This window comes from Nicrophorus vespilloides, unplaced genomic scaffold, assembly GCF_001412225.1.
Source record: "Nicrophorus vespilloides isolate i.1.1-1 unplaced genomic scaffold, Nicve_v1.0, whole genome shotgun sequence".
Classification (NCBI taxonomy): domain Eukaryota; kingdom Metazoa; phylum Arthropoda; class Insecta; order Coleoptera; family Silphidae; genus Nicrophorus; species Nicrophorus vespilloides.
Window position 1 is genome coordinate 1 of NW_017095570.1, and position 22,112 is coordinate 22,112.

At 34.3% G+C, this 22,112-nt stretch overlaps 6 protein-coding genes across 8 annotated transcripts in view; 4 read left to right on the forward strand and 2 right to left on the reverse strand.

Annotated features, from left to right (window-relative positions):
* Nucleotides 1-6,660: 6,660 nt before the first annotated feature.
* LOC108556933 (neuropeptide SIFamide receptor-like) lies at nt 6,661-8,254 on the forward strand (the record flags this gene model as incomplete). Its single annotated transcript, XM_017913282.1, has 1 exon — nt 6,661-8,254. A coding segment is annotated over one exon (763 nt), but the record flags the coding sequence as incomplete, so codon positions are not given.
* Nucleotides 8,255-11,885: 3,631 nt separating this feature from the next.
* LOC108556957 lies at nt 11,886-13,071 on the forward strand. 2 transcript variants are annotated; one of them, XM_017913326.1, is made up of 4 exons: nt 11,886-11,908; nt 12,245-12,588; nt 12,646-12,730; nt 12,785-13,071. In XM_017913326.1, exons 1-4 carry the CDS (start codon nt 11,899-11,901, stop codon nt 13,069-13,071), a joined length of 726 nt encoding a protein of 241 aa, XP_017768815.1. In that variant the 5' UTR covers nt 11,886-11,898. The 2 variants fall into 2 exon arrangements, with proteins under 2 accessions (XP_017768815.1, XP_017768807.1); XM_017913318.1 differs by lacking the exon at nt 11,886-11,908 and adding an exon at nt 11,995-12,168.
* A 521-nt stretch (nt 13,072-13,592) lies between these two features.
* Nucleotides 13,593-14,984, forward strand: LOC108556948. The gene is made up of 3 exons (XM_017913306.1): nt 13,593-14,160; nt 14,220-14,313; nt 14,368-14,984. The coding sequence occupies exons 1-3, from the start codon at nt 13,819-13,821 to the stop codon at nt 14,673-14,675; spliced, it is 744 nt and encodes a 247-aa protein (XP_017768795.1). The 5' UTR covers nt 13,593-13,818; the 3' UTR covers nt 14,676-14,984.
* A 266-nt stretch (nt 14,985-15,250) lies between these two features.
* On the reverse strand, nt 15,251-16,902 carry LOC108556999 (pyruvate dehydrogenase E1 component subunit beta, mitochondrial). Its single transcript, XM_017913368.1, has 3 exons — nt 16,646-16,902; nt 15,873-16,589; nt 15,251-15,813 (listed from the first exon to the last, which is right to left on the reverse strand). The coding sequence occupies exons 2-3, from the start codon at nt 16,567-16,569 to the stop codon at nt 15,431-15,433; spliced, it is 1,080 nt and encodes a 359-aa protein (XP_017768857.1). The 5' UTR covers nt 16,570-16,589; nt 16,646-16,902; the 3' UTR covers nt 15,251-15,430.
* Nucleotides 16,903-16,973: 71 nt separating this feature from the next.
* LOC108557009 (U1 small nuclear ribonucleoprotein C) lies at nt 16,974-18,340 on the forward strand. The gene is made up of 2 exons (XM_017913378.1): nt 16,974-17,493; nt 18,118-18,340. Exons 1-2 carry the CDS (start codon nt 17,196-17,198, stop codon nt 18,285-18,287), a joined length of 468 nt encoding a protein of 155 aa, XP_017768867.1. The 5' UTR covers nt 16,974-17,195; the 3' UTR covers nt 18,288-18,340.
* A 443-nt stretch (nt 18,341-18,783) lies between these two features.
* The window catches only part of LOC108556983 (Nance-Horan syndrome protein), a 49,246-nt gene continuing 45,917 nt past the window's right edge, over nt 18,784-22,112 (reverse strand). For both annotated transcript variants that reach the window (XM_017913356.1, XM_017913348.1), the window contains exon 6: nt 18,784-20,254. In XM_017913356.1, coding sequence (XP_017768845.1) covers nt 18,840-20,254 — 1,415 coding nt within the window. In that variant the 3' untranslated portion in view covers nt 18,784-18,839. The remainder of the gene's footprint in view (nt 20,255-22,112) is intronic.

Below are 22,112 nucleotides of genomic sequence, written 5' to 3' on the forward strand. Positions count from 1 at the left end.
CAACAACATCGATTTCGTGAACATTGATATAACAAACGAAGCTTTTGCAATTAATCGTAATTAATATTACAAAAGCTACAAATTCTGTTGAAATAATTGCACCATAATTTTAATTGAAATAGCTAGGAAAATTATACAGTACAATTTATAATATTTCAGTAAAATTTTCAATACAAATTACGAACATTCTACTTGTAATATGTTGAAGCATTTCTCCAAATAATCTGACATCATTTGACATTTGACATATTTCAAGTGACATACTTCAAAAGTGACAACTAAAAGTAGTTATGTAACATTTATACCTCTAATGCAGCGATCGGGGAACTTTTTTAACCATTAATTAATAATACTTCTAACAAGTCCAGTTTATAAAGTACGTTGACTTTAGTTAATTAATTGCTTAAGACTTAATTGTACTTCCTCAATAGTTTTTTTTTTCATTTTTGGACAGTTAATTTTTTATCACTTTATATCTCCTTATAACAAGTTAGAGCTTGTAGAATTTTGTTTGTAAGTCGGGGAGTTCGTAAGTCGGGGGATACCTGTACCTCAGTCAATGAGACAGGCTCACATTAAAGACTTTGTTAGGAAGATTTAGAAATATTATATAGCAAGAATTAGTTAATTTGCTGATTACTAGTTCAGAAAGTATACTTCTAATAAGTCCAGTTTACAAAGTACGTTGAATTTAGTTAATTAATTCCTTAATACTTAAGTTTACTTCCTCAATAGTTGTTTTTTTCATTTTTGGACAGTTAATTTTTTATCACTTTATATCTCCTTATAAAAAGTTAAAGCTTGTAGAATTTTATTTGTAAGTCGGGGAGTTCGTAAGTCGGGGGATACCTGTAATTCAGTCAATGAGTCAGGTTCACATTAAAGACTTTGTTAGGAAGATTTAGAAATATTATATAGCAAGAATTAGTTAATTTTCTTATTACTACTTCAGAAAGTAAACTTCTAATAAGTCCAGTTTATAAAGTACGTTGACTTTAGTTAATTAATTCCTTAAGACTCAAGTGTACTTCCTCAATAGTTTTTTTTTTCATTGAACCAATTTAATTTTTTGTCTCTACAATAAAAAAACTGCGTATTAAAATATATATAAAAGAAAACTAATGATTGCTAATTTATGCGCTTCAATCAAGAATGATTATGACAGAACCAAAACATAAAATTTGTAATTCAAATCGAAATCCGTTTCGGTAACAAATTTATTAATTAATTTCTAAAGGTCGCTCATTTGTCGCCAGTCGCTTATTTGTTTTCTTTCATCTTTCTTTTTTTTTGACGTTTTTGTTTTTGTTTCGTCGTGGCCGTCGTTTATTTCGCTTTTCTTGTCCACATTCGTACACAAGCACTCGCCAAGTTCGGGTGCACTTGAACTTGGAAGTTACGAAACTAAATACATTATTGATTAAAAACTCGACACAGATTCCGGCGAAATGTAATTAAAATAGTGGAGGAGGCACAAAGAGTGTTACAAAAAAAATAGAAGAAGAAAAATATATATATATATAAAGAGAGGGAGTTGAAGAGAAATACGTGCACGTAGACCACTCAGAGACGTGGGTGGATGGAAGAGTTTCAGCTGCAAACAAACCGACGAATCAATTGCACAACGGACAGTGATTGGATTTGGCGTCGAGCGTTAAGGAAAGCAACTGCGAAAATTGAGGTTTCCATTGCATTACGATTTCCTATCTTTCGGTCCATCGACGAAACAATCTTACAGAGAAATAGCATTTCTGGTAATTGCTACCTTTTCTCTTTCTTTTACTGAAATCTACCTGAAATCTACATTTATACGCATTAGTTTATAACAGTTTTATTACATAATTATTGATTACGAGTTTTACGTAATAAACATATTAACAATTCTAATATTTCTCATATTGAGGTGACAGATAAAAATCGATCTAGTTGAAATAAATCACTCGAATGCAAATGAAACTAATAGAATCGAAAGAATTGGAATTAATTATAGAATCAGACGTGGGAATTCTGAAATAGTGTCGAGGTTCAACGAAAATCTTTATTACTTACGACCGTCGTCGATTAATTTTTTGCTACTTCTTTGTATATCCTCCGAGCATTGTCTAAGACACTTTAAGCTTTAAGGCAATTTTACACATGAGTTCGCGCATTAGGAAGCTCGTCCTTAAACCGATTACTTCTCTCTGCTCCCTTTTCGCATTTCATTCTTTTCTTCGTTTCCTTTTCAAAAAGTTGCACAAACAGAATCGGTTTTGATAACGGAAACACCGATGTCGTTGGTCCCCATGCGCCAATTAACTCCAGTTTATGTGTGCAAGAAATCCCGCATCCGCAAGCCACGTACCCATTTTATACGCAGGAAAAAAATAGAGGATTCGAAACGATCGGATCGTGTCCTTTTTTTCTTCGATTGTTTGATGGGCCATCATCAGGTTAATCTTCGACGCCCGTACGATTGAACTTGAACCCGACACGAACTTGACACTTCTGTTCATTTCCCTCGTCCTCTTCCTTACTCATTCCTTCCTCATCCTCTCTTCTTCATCATATAAACAAACTTAAAGAAAAACTTTTTTCAGCTGTTTACATTTTTGCTTATATCTCGAAAAGTATGTGCGACAAATTCATTGCTGAGCAACCGAATTAAAGCTAAATATTCACTCTTTAAGACGTGAATATTGAAATAGTTGTATTGTTTTTCATTTAGTCGCCATTAAATATCAAACTTGAGGAAACTTTTTATTAAGTTTCGAAAAGGCAGTCACTTCACATTCTTGCATATATCTCGAAAATAATATGCTACAAATTCATTGTTAATCAACCAAATTAAATCTAGATATTCACTCTTTAAAACATATGTACTGAGATAGTTGTATCATTTGTCATTTTGCTGTAATTCACTGTATAACTAGAAGAAACCTTTCAAAAAAGCAGTGTCTTTATATTTTTGCTTATAACTCAAAAAGTATAAGCGACAAATTCAATATTAATGAAGCAAATTAAAGTTAAATATTCACTCTTTAAAACGTAAATAATAGAATAGTTGGATCATTTTTCATTAAGACGTCATTCACTATCAAACTTAAGGAAACGTTTTATTAAGTTTGGAAAAACAGTCACTTCACATTCTTGCAAATATTTCTAAAATAATGTGCGACAAATTCATTGTTGAATAACCAAATTAAATCTAGATATTCACTCTTTAAAACATATGTACTGACATAGTTGTATCGTTTGTTATTTTGCTGTAATTCACTGTCCAACTTGAAGAAACGTTTCTTTTAAGCTTCGAAAAAGCAGTGTTCAATATTTTTTTTAAACTTTTATTGTTCATTCACAACCTGCCAACATCTCTGGCTATAAGTTGAATTTTTTTGGCCAAGACAGAAAAAAAAGAAAGTAAAAACAGAAAAAAAACAAAATAAAAGCATGGAACGGAACGATTTCCCATCGGAAATCTTCCTATAAACAATTATAAATTTAACTAAAAAGAAATAATTCGATGACAATAACAACCCAAATAAAAATTGATTTTGACGACACTATGAAAATTTAAACAATGAAACTAACTTTTATTTTCTAAAGGGGAGGTCGTAAATTGAATATTGATGAAGGAAATTATAGCTAAATATTCAATCTTTAAAACTTATGTACGGACATAGTTGTATCGTTTGTCATGTTGCTGTAATTCACTGTCCAACTAGAAGGTTTTCATTGAGGAAACGTTTTAATAAGTTTCGAAAAAACAGTCACTTCACATTCTTGCATATAACTCGAAAATAATGTGCGACAAATTCATTGTTGAATAACCAAATTAAAGCTAGATATCCACTCTTTAAAACATGTACTGGCATAGTTGTATCGTTTGTCATTTTGCTGTAAGTCACTGTCCAACTTGAAGAAACTTTTTTTTAACCATTGTTAAATAGCTAAATTGTAACATGCCTTACTAAGATCATCTAATGGTTTCTATATCAAATATTGATGATTTTGGTTCATATTTAATCTCATTACCAGCTACGAATGAAAATGTTAAATTATTAAATAAATCATTTGAATAAAATATATCAGTTTGACGTTGATGGAAATTATGGCTTCGAATTCTGGATGAATTTCTGTTATAACCCGTCAGTTTGTGGATGATATATCAATAATATCAATAATAAAAAAAATTAATAATGCAGATTATTCATGCGGTCCTGCAACAGTTATCCTCGCACTACATACCGCGCGTCCTTTTGAGGCCGATCATCGGAGGTTTACATATTTGACCTCATAATTGAGCCGAACGGCGGAAATTGGTTCTGCATTGACTTCCTCCCATGCACACATCGAAAGCGATTTACAAGAGAGAGAACGGGACACAAGAAGAAGAAAAAAAACAGACGACGTCTCGAATCCAATACGAATGACGTATCCGTGTCAATTGAAACTAGTCCCGTCCGTTTTCTTTCCTTCGCCAAACACACCCTGATCCATTTTTGCATTCTTTGATCATCTCACTCTTTCTCATTCACATAATCGCACATCATCTTTCTCTTTTTCTCTTGATATCTTCAAGACTGGTCCGTTGTGCAAGAAGGCTTCAATGCAATTTTTCGCCTCGGTACGCTCGTTCAATATTACCACACTTTTGTGTATATATATATTTACTATAGAATTTTTTTTTGAATGCTAACAAAACGAGTTATTATTTTGCTCGAAATATTTAATTAGTCATGACAGGCCATCCGATGGAAACGCGAAGATAATACTACTATACTGGATGGATTACAGCCTTTCATTTTCTTTTTTTTTACGTTGAGCATGAAAATTAATCTTCTGCTCTGTCAAGGTTTTCGGCACCATTTTTCGTTGCATGAATAGAATATTTAGAATTTTATTTAATTAATATATGTACACTATGCTCAGCTGCACAAACTTTTCACACCGTTTTTTATCTCATAGTTTCAATTTTTTTTAAATTAATTTACATGTAAAATTATCAACGTTTACACAATTTCTTTTTTAACAATGGTTTATGCAACTGACATAAATAAACAAACATACTCATTAATTAGAATATTCGATTACAAAAAACAACAACATCGATTTCGTGAACATTGATATAACAAACGAAGCTTTTGCAATTAATCGTAATTAATATCACAAAAGCTACAAATTCTGTTGAAATAATTACACCATAATTTTAATTGAAATAGCTAGGAAAATTATACAGTACAATTTATAATATTTCAGTAAAATTTTCAATACAAATTACGAACATTCTACTTGTAATACGTTGAAGCATTTCTCCAAATAATCTGACATCATTTGACATTTGACATATTTCAAGTGACATACTTCAAAAGTGACAACTAAAAATAGTTATGTAACGTTTATACCTCTAATGCAGCGACCGGGGAACTTTTTTAACCATTACCCCAAAATATTTTTGCGTAAGTCGATATTACCTCCCCCAATTCTGAAAAGAAAATAATCAATGTAAATTTTAAATAAACATTATTTATTGAATTAATTTGCATTTACATATTTATAAAAAAAAAGTTACATGAAAATAGTAAGTATGTAATAGACAAACAAAATAAAATTCTTAAATTGGAACACATAAAAATTAATTGAAAACTTTCCCCCTTCAGGTTTTGGAAAAATGATGTTGCTTCATGTTTGATATAATTACTTTAAAATTGGGACTTTTTGATGTAAGAGCAATTTGAATACAGTCTTCTGCGTTTAATCGATTTCTGTTTTTCGTTTTTATGTTCATTAGAGTGGAAAAGCCTTGTTGACAAAGGTAGGTTGTTGCAAATTGCAGCAATTTTTTTACCGCCTCCTCATCTGCAATTTTGAAAGCCTTTGACAACCAAAAAGACGACAGATTTGCTTTGGTCTCAAATTGAATACGTGCTTCAGTATTGGATCGAAGTTTAAGAATTGCCTCTGTCAAACCTGGAGGTTCTTCTGGTATGTTAGTAATTACACATTTAAAAGGTCTACAACCCAATTCACAGTTTGTACATCAAGATCTGAAAAGTAGTCATAGAACCGCTCTCTGAGTTTGGTAAAATTAAATTAGAAAAATTTCCCTATTACCCAAAAAAAATCATTTTTACCCCGACCGCTGCTCTAATGGAATTAAAATGTTATTCCTACATTTTCATTTTCTACAAAGCTAAAATAAACTTTTCTTTGATTTCACATATTGTAATTGCTTTTACGTGGATATAAACGAATATAAACAGGACAAAGAATGTTCATTTTATTAAACATAAAACAGTGTATTTAATTTGATGTCAGGATAAGTAAATAGACTTTTCAATTATAGCGTTGGGAGAAATCAAAGTGACGACAGTATCTGCATGCCTTTTGTGGAGGACAATGAATAATTTCCCGTGCTCGAATGGACCCGTTGTGGGTGGACGTCGCGGTGTGTGTTCATCCTTCGAAAAGTTGGTCAAATGAAACGTGAAGATAATGCGAAAACGTGGTTTTAAGTATTTTTTGGGGCAAGCAGTTAAAAAAGAACGAATCGGAGGGATGAGAGAAGAGCAAATACGTTGGGACGTATAAATTATCTGGGGGGAGGTTTCCGTTCTGGGTCAAGGTCGATGCAACAATTGCACGAACATGTAATAATAATAATAATGCCCTTTGTTGCAGATTCCTGGCGATTTGGTGGCCGCTGAAGTGTCAGATAACAAAGAGAAGGGCCCGGATCATGATCGTGTTCATCTGGTTCATAGCCCTCACCACAACTCTACCCTGGGCCATATTCTTCGACCTGGTGGTTATCTTCAGCGACGCCCCGCACGTGCAGCTCTGCATCGAAGTATGGCCTGATTCGTTGAACGGCGCTCTGTACTTCCTCATCGCCAACATGGTCTTCTGCTACATCCTCCCGATGATCCTGATCACCCTCTGCTACGTGCTCATCTACATCAAGGTCTGGAAACGAAACATTCCCACCGACACCAAGGACGCGCAGATGGAGCGGATGCAGCAGAAGTCGAAGGTGAAGGTCGTCAAGATGCTCGTCGCCGTTGTCATACTCTTCGTCGTCTCCTGGTTACCGCTGTACGTGATCTTCGCGCGCATCAAGCTCGGCGGAGACATCGAACCGTGGGAGGAAGAAATCCTGCAGATCGCAACACCGATCGCCCAATGGTTGGGCGCCTCCAACTCCTGCATAAATCCCATCCTCTACGCCTTCTTCAACAAGAAGTACCGCAGAGGATTCATGGCTATAATGAAGAGCCGTCGCTGCTGCGGCCGCCTCCGCTACTACGAAACCGTAGCGATGATGTCCTCTTCGACGAGCATGAGGAAATCCTCTCACTTCTACAACAACAACTCTTCGACGAGGAAGATACCGCCGGTCCAGGACAACGCAGTCTCCTACATCTACAACAACACAGGCGTCTAAACAAACAAAAGCTCTACCGTCATCAGACGGAACGGCAATTATTGTTGAGTGTTTCGCCCCAAAAAAAAAAACCTGAAATCGGTTCCAAGCGCGAAACGCAACCCTTTTATTTTCGTTCCGTAATTCAGATCCGTGAAAGGATCACAAAAAAAAAGTATATGTAAAAAAAAATTGTATTCCAGGATCCGGAAAGATTTGTAATAAGTAATAAGCAACACTTAGGTAGGGTAAGGAAACGGTGAGGATTTGCAACGAATTTTCAATGGATCAGGTCTAAAGTTTGAAGAACGGATCATTTATTATAAAGGAAGAAACCAAAAAAGTACCACATCTTTTGTAATAATAATAAATAAACAAAGAAGTAAATAAACTCACTTGGCAGAAAGATAAAACAGAGATACAAAAACCAAACGATAGGCTTAGGTATTTTTTAATAATATTATTATTATAGTCTATATAACAAACTAATTATCGTTACGTAATAATACATTTTAGCGAAATGAGGATTAGTTCGATTCGATGGTAATGTTGAGCTTTAATAATTAATTGACTAGTCTATCACGAGAACCAAAAAAAATAAAAGAAATGTTGCAAACGAGAATAGAAAACAAGACGAGATGAGAAGAAAAAAAAATTGTGAACGAAGAATATTCGAAGTTGTAAACGTTTATTTATTTGTTTTTGTTCGATGTTTGGATATTATATATAAATAAATATTTCCTCCTCGTCCTCATCGAGGATCTTAAATGCATCACCTGCAGCGTGTCTTACCAATATCATATTTTTAATTAATTACTTTTTACTAGGATTATATGAAGAACAAAAAAAAGATTATATATATATATACATATATACCTATATTTTAACCAAAGAAATTTTAATATCTTTAATATCACTTAATCCATTTTACGCTTATTATAAAAGAATGAAGATGTCGAAGAAGTATGAGTAAAAGAAGAGGCAACAAAAATAATTATTACATAAAAAAAAAGTTTTTGAAAAACAAAAAAAAATACTAGAATCTATTTTTCCAAAAGAACTTGTATTTGTGTGTAGACGTGATAGCAATTAAGGATAATAAGTTTGGGTTCGAAACCTTATGTTCTCTTTGTATGTTGCATGCAAGGTAGTTTGTTAATAGATTAGGCGTTGAGAGTTATTGGTGAAGAGAGGAGAGACATTAATTTGTTAACTTTAATGAATGGTTTTTTGATGTCACTGCTGCCGTACTATAACAAGAATTATTGAAACTAAACTTAAGACGAGTAATTGTAAACTTAGCTTTAGACTGTTAGCGAGTAACGTTAATTTGCTTTGTCTTATACAGTTAAGATACTGCCTCGCCCCCCTTGGATTAGACTAACTAACTATTAAGAAGACAACAATAATACACTTTAATTAATTAACTTAATAACGAATGCGTGCAATAATTTATCCTTTCTGTTACATAATTGTAGATTTGTATTTAAAAAAAAAATGGGACGTTTAGAAGCATATCAACTTAAGTTAAATTACTTAAGTTTTATTTTTTATGGATAAACATTACAGACTGACATCACTTTCAATAGTGAAAAAAAGATATGGTGTAGTTTTTAAGTTGTCGAGATTATTTAACATTTTAAAAGCCTAATTTTTAACGATTGTTTTTTTTTTGTTGTAATATTTCGATCTTTGAAGCTTTTTATAACTTGTAAACTAATTAATATCAAGTATTGTAAATGTATGAAGAAAATTAGTATAGAAACTTTAATTAGTGAAAAATATTGTAATGAAAGTTAAATGGTTTTATACCCAAGTAACGCTAAGTATTATAAATAAGTTTTAATCAGAGAAATGATGCAGCTTGGTTCCTAGAGAGGCGAGACGCTTGACACGTTCATCAAGTACTTTTCGGTCTGAAATTGGAAGCGAAAAGGAAATGAATTTACCAGAACCAAAGTAACATTCTTCCTCTGCCAATACAGGGTACACTTAAGAATACGTTTTTTCCGTCGAATCATCGAGTTCAACAAGGAAGATGTCATCATTCAATAGAAAATATTTCATTCATAAATACACAAAGTTTCACTTGTTAAATTTCAACAGCGTTTTAGAGTTTAAAAATGATGAACTAAAGAGTTACTACCACAGGCAGATTTATGTAATAAATGTATGAATAGAGAAAAATTAGGCTTTTAAAATGTTACGTAAGTTAAGATTAATCAATCGAACATATTGAAGAAGTGGAATAGATAGGATGTAGACAATGAGGTGGTTTTGTATGGTTTCAAAGATTCACGTTTCTTTTGCGATCAACGAAAAAAAACGATCATTCGACATATCTAATGCGGAAGGAGCATCATGATCTTGGTATACGACCGGAGCCAAAACAAAAAAAAAACATTATTATCCAATCAATTGTTCAGTTTCCGTTTGATCTTAAGTCCAATATGTGTATGTATCCTGTACATTAGAGATATGTGATATAATATGATAATAAAAAAAAGAGAAAGAAAAATACAAGTTATTTTAATTTGATTTTTCGCTTCGAATTTTCGTTTCATTCTTTATATTTTCATGTGTGTGAGAATGGATAAGTAAGCGAAATGTACTAGATGTGTAAGACTTAGTATTATAAATTGCTGTGTGTATTTAAACTAGAGGTTAAGATGCGAACGAAGTTTCGATGTTAACTTATACTCTTTATGATGTACCTTCACGAAATGTTTCAAACATTTGGCAGAAAATTTGTAATTCGTTCAATCACACAGTTCACGCAGGCAGACGTTGCGGGTGGATTTTAATTAGCAGAAACGATATATACCTTGATATGAGAGATCGTCGTGATATTATAAATATTACCTCTATATTTATAAACATGTATTTCAAATGAAAAGAGTTGATGATGATGATGGAGAAGAAGTTCGCATCACACGTGGATAATATTGTACTAATTATTATTATATAAAAGGAAATGGAGACAAAAAAAAAACTTTGTAATGGAATAATAGTGTATCTGATCATTATTTTAAATAAATAATAGATATTATGGATTTTCTTTACTTGTTTTCACTCTGTGTTATTATTAATAGGGACGAGCAAGCAACAATTCTGAAGAGTTATCTTCTAACAAGGGACGAGCAAAGCGAATAATACACTAATATTTCACCGGTCTGGCATTGACATGAATGCTTAGGGAGTACTCAGATGGAAATGGTTTCGTCGGAGATGGTAAAAAAAATTGTATATATATATAATCTTGTGTGTGTACTACATATATACAGGCTGGTGCGAAAGTGGGCTCATAAATCCGTGCCGTCGAGTACAAATCATCGACGGCTATCAAATGCACAATTTTATATATATATGTGTACGTTATTGGTGTCAATGTCGATGCTTCAAATCCACCCAGCTGAGAAATATTGTAAAACGCAAGATTCTACGCTCTAACTAACACCATGGCCTCCCCCAATACATAATTTAGACTGGGACACTTATGAACCCTCATACTCTTGGTCATTAACGCCGTGAAGATCATCTAATAATATGACTATAAACTCCAAGTAGCTATGATCACCTCTCTGACAAACTCATCAAAACTCCACTTATCATTTAACTTTCTCTTAGGATATTCAATTACAAATTTCATAATTTATATTCTTTATTATAATGTCTAATACTTCAACAATACTCATTGAAATGATTTATACTCATCAATCAAATGAATGATTCAACTTTCATCAATAAACTATAAAACATTCTATATAGTTTATTTTAAATTAAATTAATTGTTTGACTTCTATCACAAATTATAGATAGTAACTAAACTATAAGACGAAGATTTGGGTTTGATGAGAAACCAGAGTAATTGTAGTAAAGGTAGATGTTATAATTAACAAATATATTGTTCTAAAGATGTTTGATAATTCGTAGCATTGATAATAAATAATTTGAAATTCCTTCTTCCTTCCCCATCTTCATTTGGCTTCCGCATTACGCGCCAATAAGCCTGCCCCTGTCTGTATTCTTCGGATTTCCTCTTCCGTCCAAATAGTTAAGGCAGTCAGCTTCTTCCAATTACATCAAAAATGTCCCTCTTCAAAACAAATAATCAAAATAAAAGACTTCTTCTAACGAAACTAAAAAATAACTATTAAATCCAACTTAAACTGACTTCTATAAAATATGTACATAGGAGCGATACGGCAAGACAGGTTAAGACAATAAAGGTAACGGATCGACCACAAATATATACTCAGGTTCTTGGAGAGACCTCGGAAAATTTGAAATTGATGGAATCTAAAGATTTAGCAGCGCTGATTTACCATAACTAACGTCTTTAGGAATTAAATAGTAGATGGCAGTAACTTGAAATATCGTGGCTTGAGACATCTATGAGAATTGCATCCGAACATAAAGTTTATTTGCTTTTTGCGCTGTTCAAATTGTAAAATTTGTTAGTAAAATGATAATGCGTGAAATTGGGTAATCGATAAATGTATTTTGGTAATTGTTTTAATTAATATTGAAGTAATTATAATTAATTGGATATCCTTACAAAGCTCCACCTGTTGTTATATAGTAGCATTATGGGAAATTTCAAAACGGAATTGTAGCAGAGTTTTTAATAACGTTTTAAATTGGGTTACTCTGTGCGCGATGCTTGACAAGTATTCGACAAGTGGTGTACTGGTTAGGTACTTGGCAAGTACCGAGTATGGGGATGGAGAGGTGCGCACCACTCGGCAATCTACTTGTACTTGCAGGTACTTGCCGCAGTAGCAGTTGTTTGACGTCTACCGTACGCTACTTGACAAGTAATATATAATTTTTTTACACAAGTTATGGAGTGGTCCAACGATACGGTAATGCGATTTCTGGACATTTATGAAAACGAATCCATAGTCTGGGACCCCTCGCACGCACATCACAAAAATAGAAACGAAGTGCACGACGCTTGGAGACGGATCCAGGCCGATTTTGGAGAGAACATCTCCATAACAGATTTAAAGAAGAAAAAAGATTCTTTGATGGCGACGTTCAGGAATTGTCTGTACAAAATCAAGCAGACCGCAAGGACAAGTACCAGCAATGAGATAGTATACAAACCAAGCTGGTTTGCATATCCGAAGATGGCAAGCTTTCTAATACACAACGACACTAATAAATATACAATGAATGCAGATGCAAGTGGTATTCTCTCGAAGCCTTACATTATACTAATCTTGTTTCTTTGGTTTTAGAATATGGAATTAGTTTATGTTGATGAGGAGAGCGAACCAGAGGAGAAAGTACACACAGATGAATTTGTTAGTATATTAAGAACAGGTATGTTTCTGTTTCATTAACAGATCTTGGAGATTATAATGGCTTGTTTTGCAGAACAACTTTCACCTGTAAACACACCTAAAATGCATTTTGAGCCTCAAAGGAAGAAGAAAAAAGATGATATTTTCTATGATAAACTGAACAAAAATTTGCACCTGAAGGAAAAGGATGAATGTGAACTGTTCGGTGAGCTGACAGCGATAAGGCTCAGGAAAATGGATCATAATCAAAGAGAATATGTAATGCATGAAATTGAAAATGTCATGTACAAATGTGATGGTAAATCGGCAACCATGTCTGTTTTAGCTTACCTACAAAATAAAAAAATGAATGAAAAATAATTTTAATTTTTACTATTTCATTTAAAACATCACACCCAAACACTTTCTTAAAACTGTACCATTTGAAGAAAGTTATTACTAATCACTAACAATTCATCTGAAAAACATGAGTAACCATGGCAAGTATGGTTTCAGGCAATACTTGTAATTCACTAGATGTACTTTTGCAAGATCTTACTTGTACAAGTATCAAATAACAAAATTAATTATCGAATAAATCACAATTATTATTGCTCCAAAATAGGTTTTTTTCCGACAACTATGGTCTGTACATTTAAATAGTAGATGGCAGGATAATGAAACTGCATCCAACTGAACAATTATGCTAGTTGAAGACATCTATTCGTATTGCAGCAAAGCTTGAAGTTCTGCTATTTTAGCGCTCTATTTTTATGCAATTAATATTGTTATAATTATTGTTAGAAGCCAAAAATAGACACTGAAAATATTAGCTTCTTGCTTTACCATTTTATTTAAACAATTATCAATGATTTCATTGTGTAATAAAGCACCGCCTGTCGGTAAATAATTGAATTATGAAGAAATTTAAAATGGGATGGATGTTCTGTGCTAAAGCTTGTTACTCGCAATACGGTTCTTGTAAAGAAATTGTTTAATACTTGACGGGTAGTAAATTTGTACCCATTACTTGTACTTGCTGGTGGTACATGTCGATTACAGTTTTTTTTTGACGTGCACTATACACTACTTGACAAGTAACCGCAGCTAATTTTTTTTTTAACCACTATGGAGTGGTCCAACGAGATGGTATTAAGATTTTTAGATATTTATGAAAGTGAACCGATGGTTTGGGACCCCTCGCACGTACACCACAAAAATAGAAACGAAGTAAACGATGCTTGGAGACGAATCCAGGCTGAATTTGGAGAGAACATCTCCATACCAGAGTTGAAGAAGAAGAAAGAATCCTTAATGTCATCATTCAGAAATTGTTTATACAAAGTAAAGCAAAGTATCAAAAGTGGTGCAGTTGGTGATGAATTATATAAGCCGAGCTGGTTTGCATACAACAAAATAGCAGGTTTCTTCAATCTTCGGGATGCAGCCAGATATAAAATGAATGCAGAGGTAAGATCATATTTACTCAAACTATTACATTTTACAAATACAGAATCTTTCAATTTCAGAATATTGATTCAGTTTTTATTGGTGAAGACCCAGACAGTGATGCAGAGGACAAATCACACAATGATGATTTTGTTAATTTGCTTAGCAATCCAGGTATTTTTTTAATTTATCATTAATACTTTTATAAAACTGTAGTTTGCATTTTAGAACAAACATCAACAGCACTTACACCCAGGTTGTCTTTGGAACCTTCGACCAAGAGGAAAAAGATGTCAGAGGATATAATGTTTGATAAAATGGATAAACTGTATGACATGTTGAACATTAAAAAACCTCCTCTATCAATGGAAAAAGATGAGTGTGATCTGTTTGGGGAATTAACAGCAAAGAGGCTCCAAGAAATGGAACAGAATCAAAGGGAATATGTGATGCACGAAATTGAAAATGTGATGTACAAATGTGATGGCAAATCTGCAACAATGTCTGTGTTGGAATACCTACAAAGTAAAAATTAACTGAGAAATAGTTATAAAAACTTACTTTTTTCTTTCCATTTGTTTCATAGTTGGACATAAATTGTGTTAAAACAAAAATGTTAATAACAGCATTCACTTGTCAAGTATTTGAGGTACTTGTAAAAGTAATCATTTGATATAACAGACAAAAAAAATTATTTAAAGTTGATAGAATAAGTAAACAGATGATGATTTTGAAAATAAGTTTCTTTTATATTCCACTTTATAAATCACAAGAAGTACTAATTACATCGATGTACAATTAAAATTACTTAACAACACGTCAGGTGCGCATATAAGTTTGTATATTTAAACGTAGATTATATGTATATATTTTTGTAATGATTTTCATTTTTCTACTTAATTGTATAAATCACAAAGAAATATTGATTATTTAATTGTTTGAATCAAAAAAAATCGATAAGGGAAGATGCAAATGATAAATAAATTAATAAAAATTGCTATTGTCTTCCACGCACTAACATTATTACAGAGATGTAAATTTGTATCCTTTAAATTCGCACCCGAAATTTGATCTATTCGCAAAACTATTTCCATTCAATTCATCGGTTATTATTTTTTCAAATTTTTTTTTTTTTAGAAATGCATTCTACGGCAGATTCCAAAGTCCCATAAACTCACTTGGCCTCTTAAAAATTACTATTGTTTAAAAACTCTTATATACATAGGATTAGACTACAAGCGTTATGAGGTCCAAGGCATCTGCGGTTCCATTATCAAATGCATTCGAAGTCTCATTTGACTTTGAGCAATTTCTTAACGGCCATCGTTACGTCGTTCGCTACAGGAATAGCAGCAATCTCCAAGCTCTTCGTGTATGGCATAGGAGTATCGACACCGGTAACTCTGATTGCTGGTTGATCCAAGTGGTAGAAAGCCTCCGATTCCATTATTCTTGCTAATATTTCGGAACCAATTCCGCAAGTTGGCCAGCCCTGCTCCACGGATATCAGATGATTAGTTTTCACCACGGAAGCAATTATCGTATCCATGTCCAACGGCCTCAATGATCTGAGGTTTATGACTTCAGCCTCGATTCCCTTGCCCGCCAATTCTTTGGCTGCTTCTAAAGACGTCTCCACGGCCCTCGAATGCGCTACAATAGTGATGTGCTTTCCTAAGATAACAAACTAGGTTTAACAACATATTTCGTTATACTTATATAAGTATAATTACCTTGCCTTTCAATTTTGGCTTTACCAATGGGCAATACAAAGTCTTTCGACATGGCTTCATCAGACATTGGATATTGTACACCATAAAGGATTTCGTTTTCTAAAAATACAACTGGGTCTGGATCTCTGATAGCTGCTTTCAGCAAGCCTTTGGCATCTTCTGAGCTGTAAGGTGACAGAACTTTAAGACCTGGACAGTGAGCATACCAGGCCCCAAAGCACTGCGAGTGCTGAGCTGCAACACCAGCAGCAGCCCCATTCGGGCCTCTGAACACAATTGGCACATTCACTCTACCAGCAGACATGTAGAAAGTTTTAGCTGCAGAATTGATGATATGGTCTATGGCTTGCATGGCAAAATTGAAAGTCATGAATTCACAGACTGGTCTCAGGCCAGCAAATGCTGCCCCTGATGCAATACCGGCAAAACCCATCTCTGTGATTGGAGTGTCAATAACCCTTTTATCACCATACTTCTTCCACAAGCCTCTCGTTACCTTATAAGCACCATCAAAGAGGGCAACCTCTTCACCAATGATAAAAACACGCTCATCCTTTTCCATCTCCTCATCAATTGCTGTGTTCAGGGCATCCCTTACAGTCATTTGCTGGGCCAAAGCTGCTTTGCTTGTTGAGAAGGACCTTCTGTTTATTAGTTTGAATAGCACATTCACCACATTCGGATTCTGGAAAGCCATCTTCAACGGTTCTGCAGCCTCTGCAAGGTGGTTAAATGGTCAATTGCAAAGTTTTATTATCCTCGGTTATGCTTACACTTGCACCAAGGTGAATAAGGTCGTGATGGTCAACAGGGGCTATGAGACGAAATCAGATGAAACTGTGACATATGTCATTCTATTATTACGTGATTCGATAACCTAAGTCACAAACCGTCACAACTTAGATCCAGAATCGTTATTACTGTATTTTTTCAATTTCATATTACTTGAAAACTAATGTTTTAAGCAAATTGAAGCTTTGAAAACTAAATAATTGTTTAAATAAAGTTTTATTCAATAAATTACGAGTATTATTTGGAAAATTTAACTATTTATGTTGGTACAACTGTTTATTTTTATTTACAAATCAATTCTACCAACACAAGAACTGTACAGCAAGTGTTGGTGGTGGGTACTCCCAGCATTCTTTATAAAGAATACAATACAATACAAAAATCAGTTTGTATTGAGTTATTGATAGTAACACATCAATTTAATAGAAATATAAACTATCATTTTGTTATTGTTAAGTGTGTATTGTATTCAGTTTACAGAAGTTATTCCTTAACTTGCATAGTAGTGAAACATAACATAACCTAGAAAAGATGCCAAAATATTATTGTGACTACTGTGATACATACTTGACTCACGACTCTCCCAGTGTAAGGAAAACTCACTGCACAGGAAGGAAACACAAGGACAATGTTAAATTCTACTATCAGAAGTGGATGGAGGAACAGGCACAGCATTTGATTGATGCCACCACAGCAGCATTCAAAGCCGGTAAAATCACAAACAATCCATTTGCTCCTCCTGGCAAGGGTGTAGCTATTCCACCACCAACACAATTGACTATGGGACAAAGGCCTGCAGGACCTGGAGCACCAGGCATGATGCCACCAGGTATGTTTATAATAGTACTTTTTTGTGTCGTAGACCCTTTGCCATGTTTTTCGATTTTGGGTAGACCCCCTACTTACCTAATATTGAATTTTTGGAAATTTACTATTTATATTGGGATATCTTTATAATTATTAAGATATTTGCACATATGCTTGTAACAAGATGATAATGGTATATCATTATGTGCAGGTTTTTACAAGTTCAAAATGTATTGCGACCATAAAGCGAATGCCTACATCCTACAACTTACACAATTTTATAAACATATATAATATTTTTTTACTTCATGGTACTTTTATAAATAATGTATATGGCTTTATATTATAAGATAGTAAATAGGTACTATCAGTGTATGTTGAGATCCACTATTGTGGACCCCCAAATTTTTTGTCATAGACCCCTGGGGGTCAATATAGACCACTTTGGGAATCACTGATATAATCTATATCAGTTATTCTCAAAGTGTGGTTCAGATTAATGACAAATCAATTCTTGTTGTTTTTCTACACATAGCCATTATTGAGGGGTTGCAGAAACTTTTAATGTCTGAAAGGAGTGATTCTCAAAAAAGTTTGAGAATCACTCAATCTATATTGTTTTTGCTAATGTTAATTTATTTTGTAGGAATGGGTCCTGGTGGACCGATGCCACCTATGATGATGGGTCCTCATGGCCCCATGCCACCAATGATGGGAATGAGACCACCTATGATGGGTATGATGCCAATGGGTCCTATGGGCCCCATGGGACCAGTGCGACCACCGATGGTGAATCCACCACAAATGAAGAATTAAATTATTATATATCATAGTTCATGTACACAATAAAAGATAAGGATTTTTTTAAATGTAATAATTTTATTATTTTTTGTATATATTATATATTCACTTTTCTTTTTCAGTTTTTTTTTATTTCATTTTATTTATTATTACTTTTAAGGCATCACTGCAACTAATTCAATAGTTTTATATTACAGTCAGTATAAAAATTGCAGGCAGGAAGGGTTTCAAAGAAAATAAAATTAAAAACAAGAGAACGCTAAGCCTTATTTTGTACAACGGTATTAGAAATTTAAGAAAAAAAAAAGACTCACTTAAATGTATGTACAAAAGGATAACAATTTTCGATATTTACAATTTCGTTTCGTAACATTTTCTTTTTAGGCCAATCGCTTAGGCGTCGTAATGAATTAATAAAACAAAATTAAAAACCAATGGTCCCAAAAACAAAAAAGAACTAAAACAAATAATAGTAATAAACAGAAAAAAAAAACAAAACAATAATTTAATACAGACTAGATGGAAATAAATAAGAACATATGTACAAAGACGATGATCAATAATAAATTAAAAGGAAGTTTCTAATGTGGGCTTGTTGTCTGCCTGTGGCACGACTCTCGTGTTCGGCGTTTGATTGAAGAATCTGGCGCGTTGCGCCTGCAGTCTTTGGCTGGCGGTCATCGTTGTCTCCGGCATTTGCTTCCGGATTCCCGTTTCCTGTATTTCCTTGCGGATTTCCGGTGGTTGCTGCTTCCTGATTTCCGGCGTTTGCCTTCGGACGCTGCTGCTGTGCAAGGAGGACTGCCTGCGTTCCCCTGAAGAGTTTGGGCTCTCGTCTTCGTGACAATCTTCGAGGATTGTCGAAGAGAGAACATCGCTCCGGGGATTCGGGAACCTCCATTGGGAGCGAGGCGAAAGGATCTTCGCCGTGGGTCGGGATTTTTCCGGCGAGTTCGGCGTTTGATACTTTCTGTTGCGCATGTTACGCGGGGATTGGCTTAAATCTAGGATGCTAACTTCATGTGTCGAAGCTGACGTAGCTTTAGGCTGTACCTGTTGTTTGGAGAGTTGTAGTTGCTCGACGGCGGAGAGTTTCTTAGCGGGAAGCTTGGTTTTACCGTGCTGGAGGAGCAACTTTTTGAAGTCTAGACGTGAGGTGGACGATTCCTTTTTGTCGCTGCACGCCCAGCTTTGGCGAGAGCGGCTCTCCAGTGGCACTTGATCTATGTTCGTGTTGAAGTCCATGTATTCCCCGTTGTTCGGGGACCAACTCAGTCGCGACTTCGATTTGTCCAAGTACCCTGTTTCCGGTTTAACTACTTTCGAGGTGAGCGAATTCTCCGAGCTGACCGGGGATAAACTGCTGTTGGATAGATTCGGGGAACCGCGGTCCTCTTCAGGTTGAATATTCATCCGCTTCTTGCTCTTGTGTATCACAGCGTACAACTCGTCCGTGCTCATCGTGGATTTCTTCGGTGAGAGCAGTATATGGTCCAAGTTGGCGGCTGCTCTCAATTCAGGACCTTTTGAAGGCGTCGACGAGTGAAACCCGCCCGGAGCTATCCTCGGATCAATAGGAGATATCTTAAAGGAGACGTCGGTTTGATGATGGTTGTAGCGCATCGGCGAATGCGTAGCATGCACCTGGGGCATCTGCACGGGAATACCCAAGTTCTGATGGAGCGGTTCCCGATCGTTGAATATCTGTCTCCTCGTGTACTTCCTATCCATGCTGTTCGTTCCCAATTGCTTCACGCCCAAACCACGCATGATGTCAGGCGTCACCGAGCGGTCGGGATGTTCGTACTGCGGCTTCCTTGCAGGCATCGTGCTGTAGTTGGTGGCGCCGCGACGCATCATGCCAGCAGAAGTGGTGCAGTTCCTCTCAAAATCTTTCGATAGCGCATTGGGATCGTATCCGTATTCAGGCGGCATCGGTGGATACCTCGATGGTTGACGATTAGACGGTGAAAGTGCTCGTCCTGCAAAACCAATTCGAAAAGAAAAACAAAATTGTATTTTTTTTTTATTGTAGTTGTATCCATCGGTGAGAACTTGCGTTGCGAATATAATCGTGCTTCGCAAAACTTCGATAATATTTGAAAAGCTCACCTTTTTGTGTTCTGTACAATGGTGCTCAATATGAATGTGCGAAATAGAAACAAGCAGAGTGCAAAAAGTACGAATAATAATAGACTATTCCATGCGGATTTTCCGTGCAGCGATAGAACAAAACAACAACAACAACAGAGGGAAAAAATGTAACTTTTTGGAGCGGAGTCAGCAACGAGCGACGAACGGCACACAACTAAATATGTACAAACAATAAAACGGCTCGATACAAAGAGGGAATGCCATTACAATAGAGAAAGAGGAGGACCAGAACATGTGTATGCACTTTACATTTATTACAAGAGACCCCGAGATGCTATGAATCATGATTCGTCGGTCATATGTGTCATCACCAAGTTCTAGATTGAATTTCGTTTCCATTTCATTATTCGATTAAACCCAATTTATGTCAGTGCAAGTGTAAACACCTCCACGTATTTATCAGCATAAAAATGTGTTTCCTTTGTTTCTTCTTCTTTTGTTTTTGACTTTTTATTACAAAATATATAAAAGAAATATTACATCGATGCATATATAAAAATATTATTTATATATAATAAAGTTGGCATGCAGATTATTATGTACAACTAATTTACACATATTTATATATATATATAAAAAAATATATAATAATTAAAAACAAGGAACAAAAATAGTGCGCGCGAATTACAACAAAACATAAATCCATGCAAGTACACAAGGCTACTTTTCAATTCAATTAAAATTAAGTAAGATAGTAGTAAATTTTGTACAGAATCAGTCTTTAAAAACAAGTAGTAGTAGTCATAATAATAATATAATAATTAAGGCAATTTTTTCAATTATCACAATTCTGACACGTGTTTTTTTTTGTGTGTAAATATATAGATACGCACATACGACAAACAAACATACAATAAGTGCTCTAAAATTAATTTAAAGGAAGACAAAGTTTAGAGTTTCTGAACTCTCAAAACGTATATAAAACAACAATTGCATGCACACGTGTCTAAAACAAACAAACAAACAAAAAAAGAAAGAACAACACATCGGGTGGATCGACATACATGAATTAGCCATATTCATTCGCGATGTTTTCAACATAATTGTTTTTTTTTGTTAATCGTTGCGATTGTTCAAAATAAGAGCTTCGAATGAATTTCATTGTTACGGACAAACCACCTAAAGCAATAACGTTGTTGTTTTTTTGAGAAGTTGCAATGAATATGGCCAATCACCAGAAGAGTTACGAATATGCGAGTCTACAAAATCCAACTTTTATTTTTAAATTAATTTAATAAAAACAATTGTAGTTTTTTTTTTAAATATTCTTTCAGGAATCAAAAACGTATATAGAAACTGTTACACAGAGATAATTGGAATTTATTATTAAGCCGGAACTAAAACCACATTTTGCGTGTAATAATCTGACCTGCTGCGTATATGAAGACAAGCGCATAAGGTTTCTTTAAAATTAATATTGTAAAAGTATTATAATACTTTCGTATCATTGAACTCTAACTGAAATGAGATTTCGTGTATTAGTTCTTAATCTGTAATCTAATACTGTAACAAGTGTAGGAAACCTTTTATTTGGAATTATAAGAGAGGTATGATTTATTTATTTTTGAAATTATTGTTTTACTATGTGAAATTATAGTTTATAATTTTTACATCGTAGTAAGATTGATCCTACCTTAAGAAGTTGATTTTGTAGACGCAATATTATATAAAACACAGATGAAAGAA

Excerpts from the sequence above, each read along its gene's own strand:
- LOC108556957 (XM_017913318.1), top strand. The coding sequence starts at position 12,120 with ATGGGGATGGAGAGGTGCGCACCACTCGGCAATCTACTTGTACTTGCA. Across the intron at positions 12,589-12,645 it reads AATATACAATGAATGCAGAT|AATATGGAATTAGTTTATGT; the intron begins GCAAGTGGTATT and ends CTTTGGTTTTAG. Across the intron at positions 12,731-12,784 it reads TGTTAGTATATTAAGAACAG|AACAACTTTCACCTGTAAAC; the intron begins GTATGTTTCTGT and ends CTTGTTTTGCAG.
- LOC108556948 (XM_017913306.1), top strand. The coding sequence starts at position 13,819 with ATGGAGTGGTCCAACGAGATGGTATTAAGATTTTTAGATATTTATGAA. Across the intron at positions 14,161-14,219 it reads GATATAAAATGAATGCAGAG|AATATTGATTCAGTTTTTAT; the intron begins GTAAGATCATAT and ends TTTCAATTTCAG. Across the intron at positions 14,314-14,367 it reads TAATTTGCTTAGCAATCCAG|AACAAACATCAACAGCACTT; the intron begins GTATTTTTTTAA and ends TTTGCATTTTAG.
- LOC108556999 (XM_017913368.1), bottom strand. The coding sequence starts at position 16,569 with ATGGCTTTCCAGAATCCGAATGTGGTGAATGTGCTATTCAAACTAATA. Across the intron at positions 15,814-15,872 it reads AGCCAAAATTGAAAGGCAAG|GAAAGCACATCACTATTGTA; the intron begins GTAATTATACTT and ends TTGTTATCTTAG.
- LOC108557009 (XM_017913378.1), top strand. The coding sequence starts at position 17,196 with ATGCCAAAATATTATTGTGACTACTGTGATACATACTTGACTCACGAC. Across the intron at positions 17,494-18,117 it reads ACCAGGCATGATGCCACCAG|GAATGGGTCCTGGTGGACCG; the intron begins GTATGTTTATAA and ends TTTATTTTGTAG.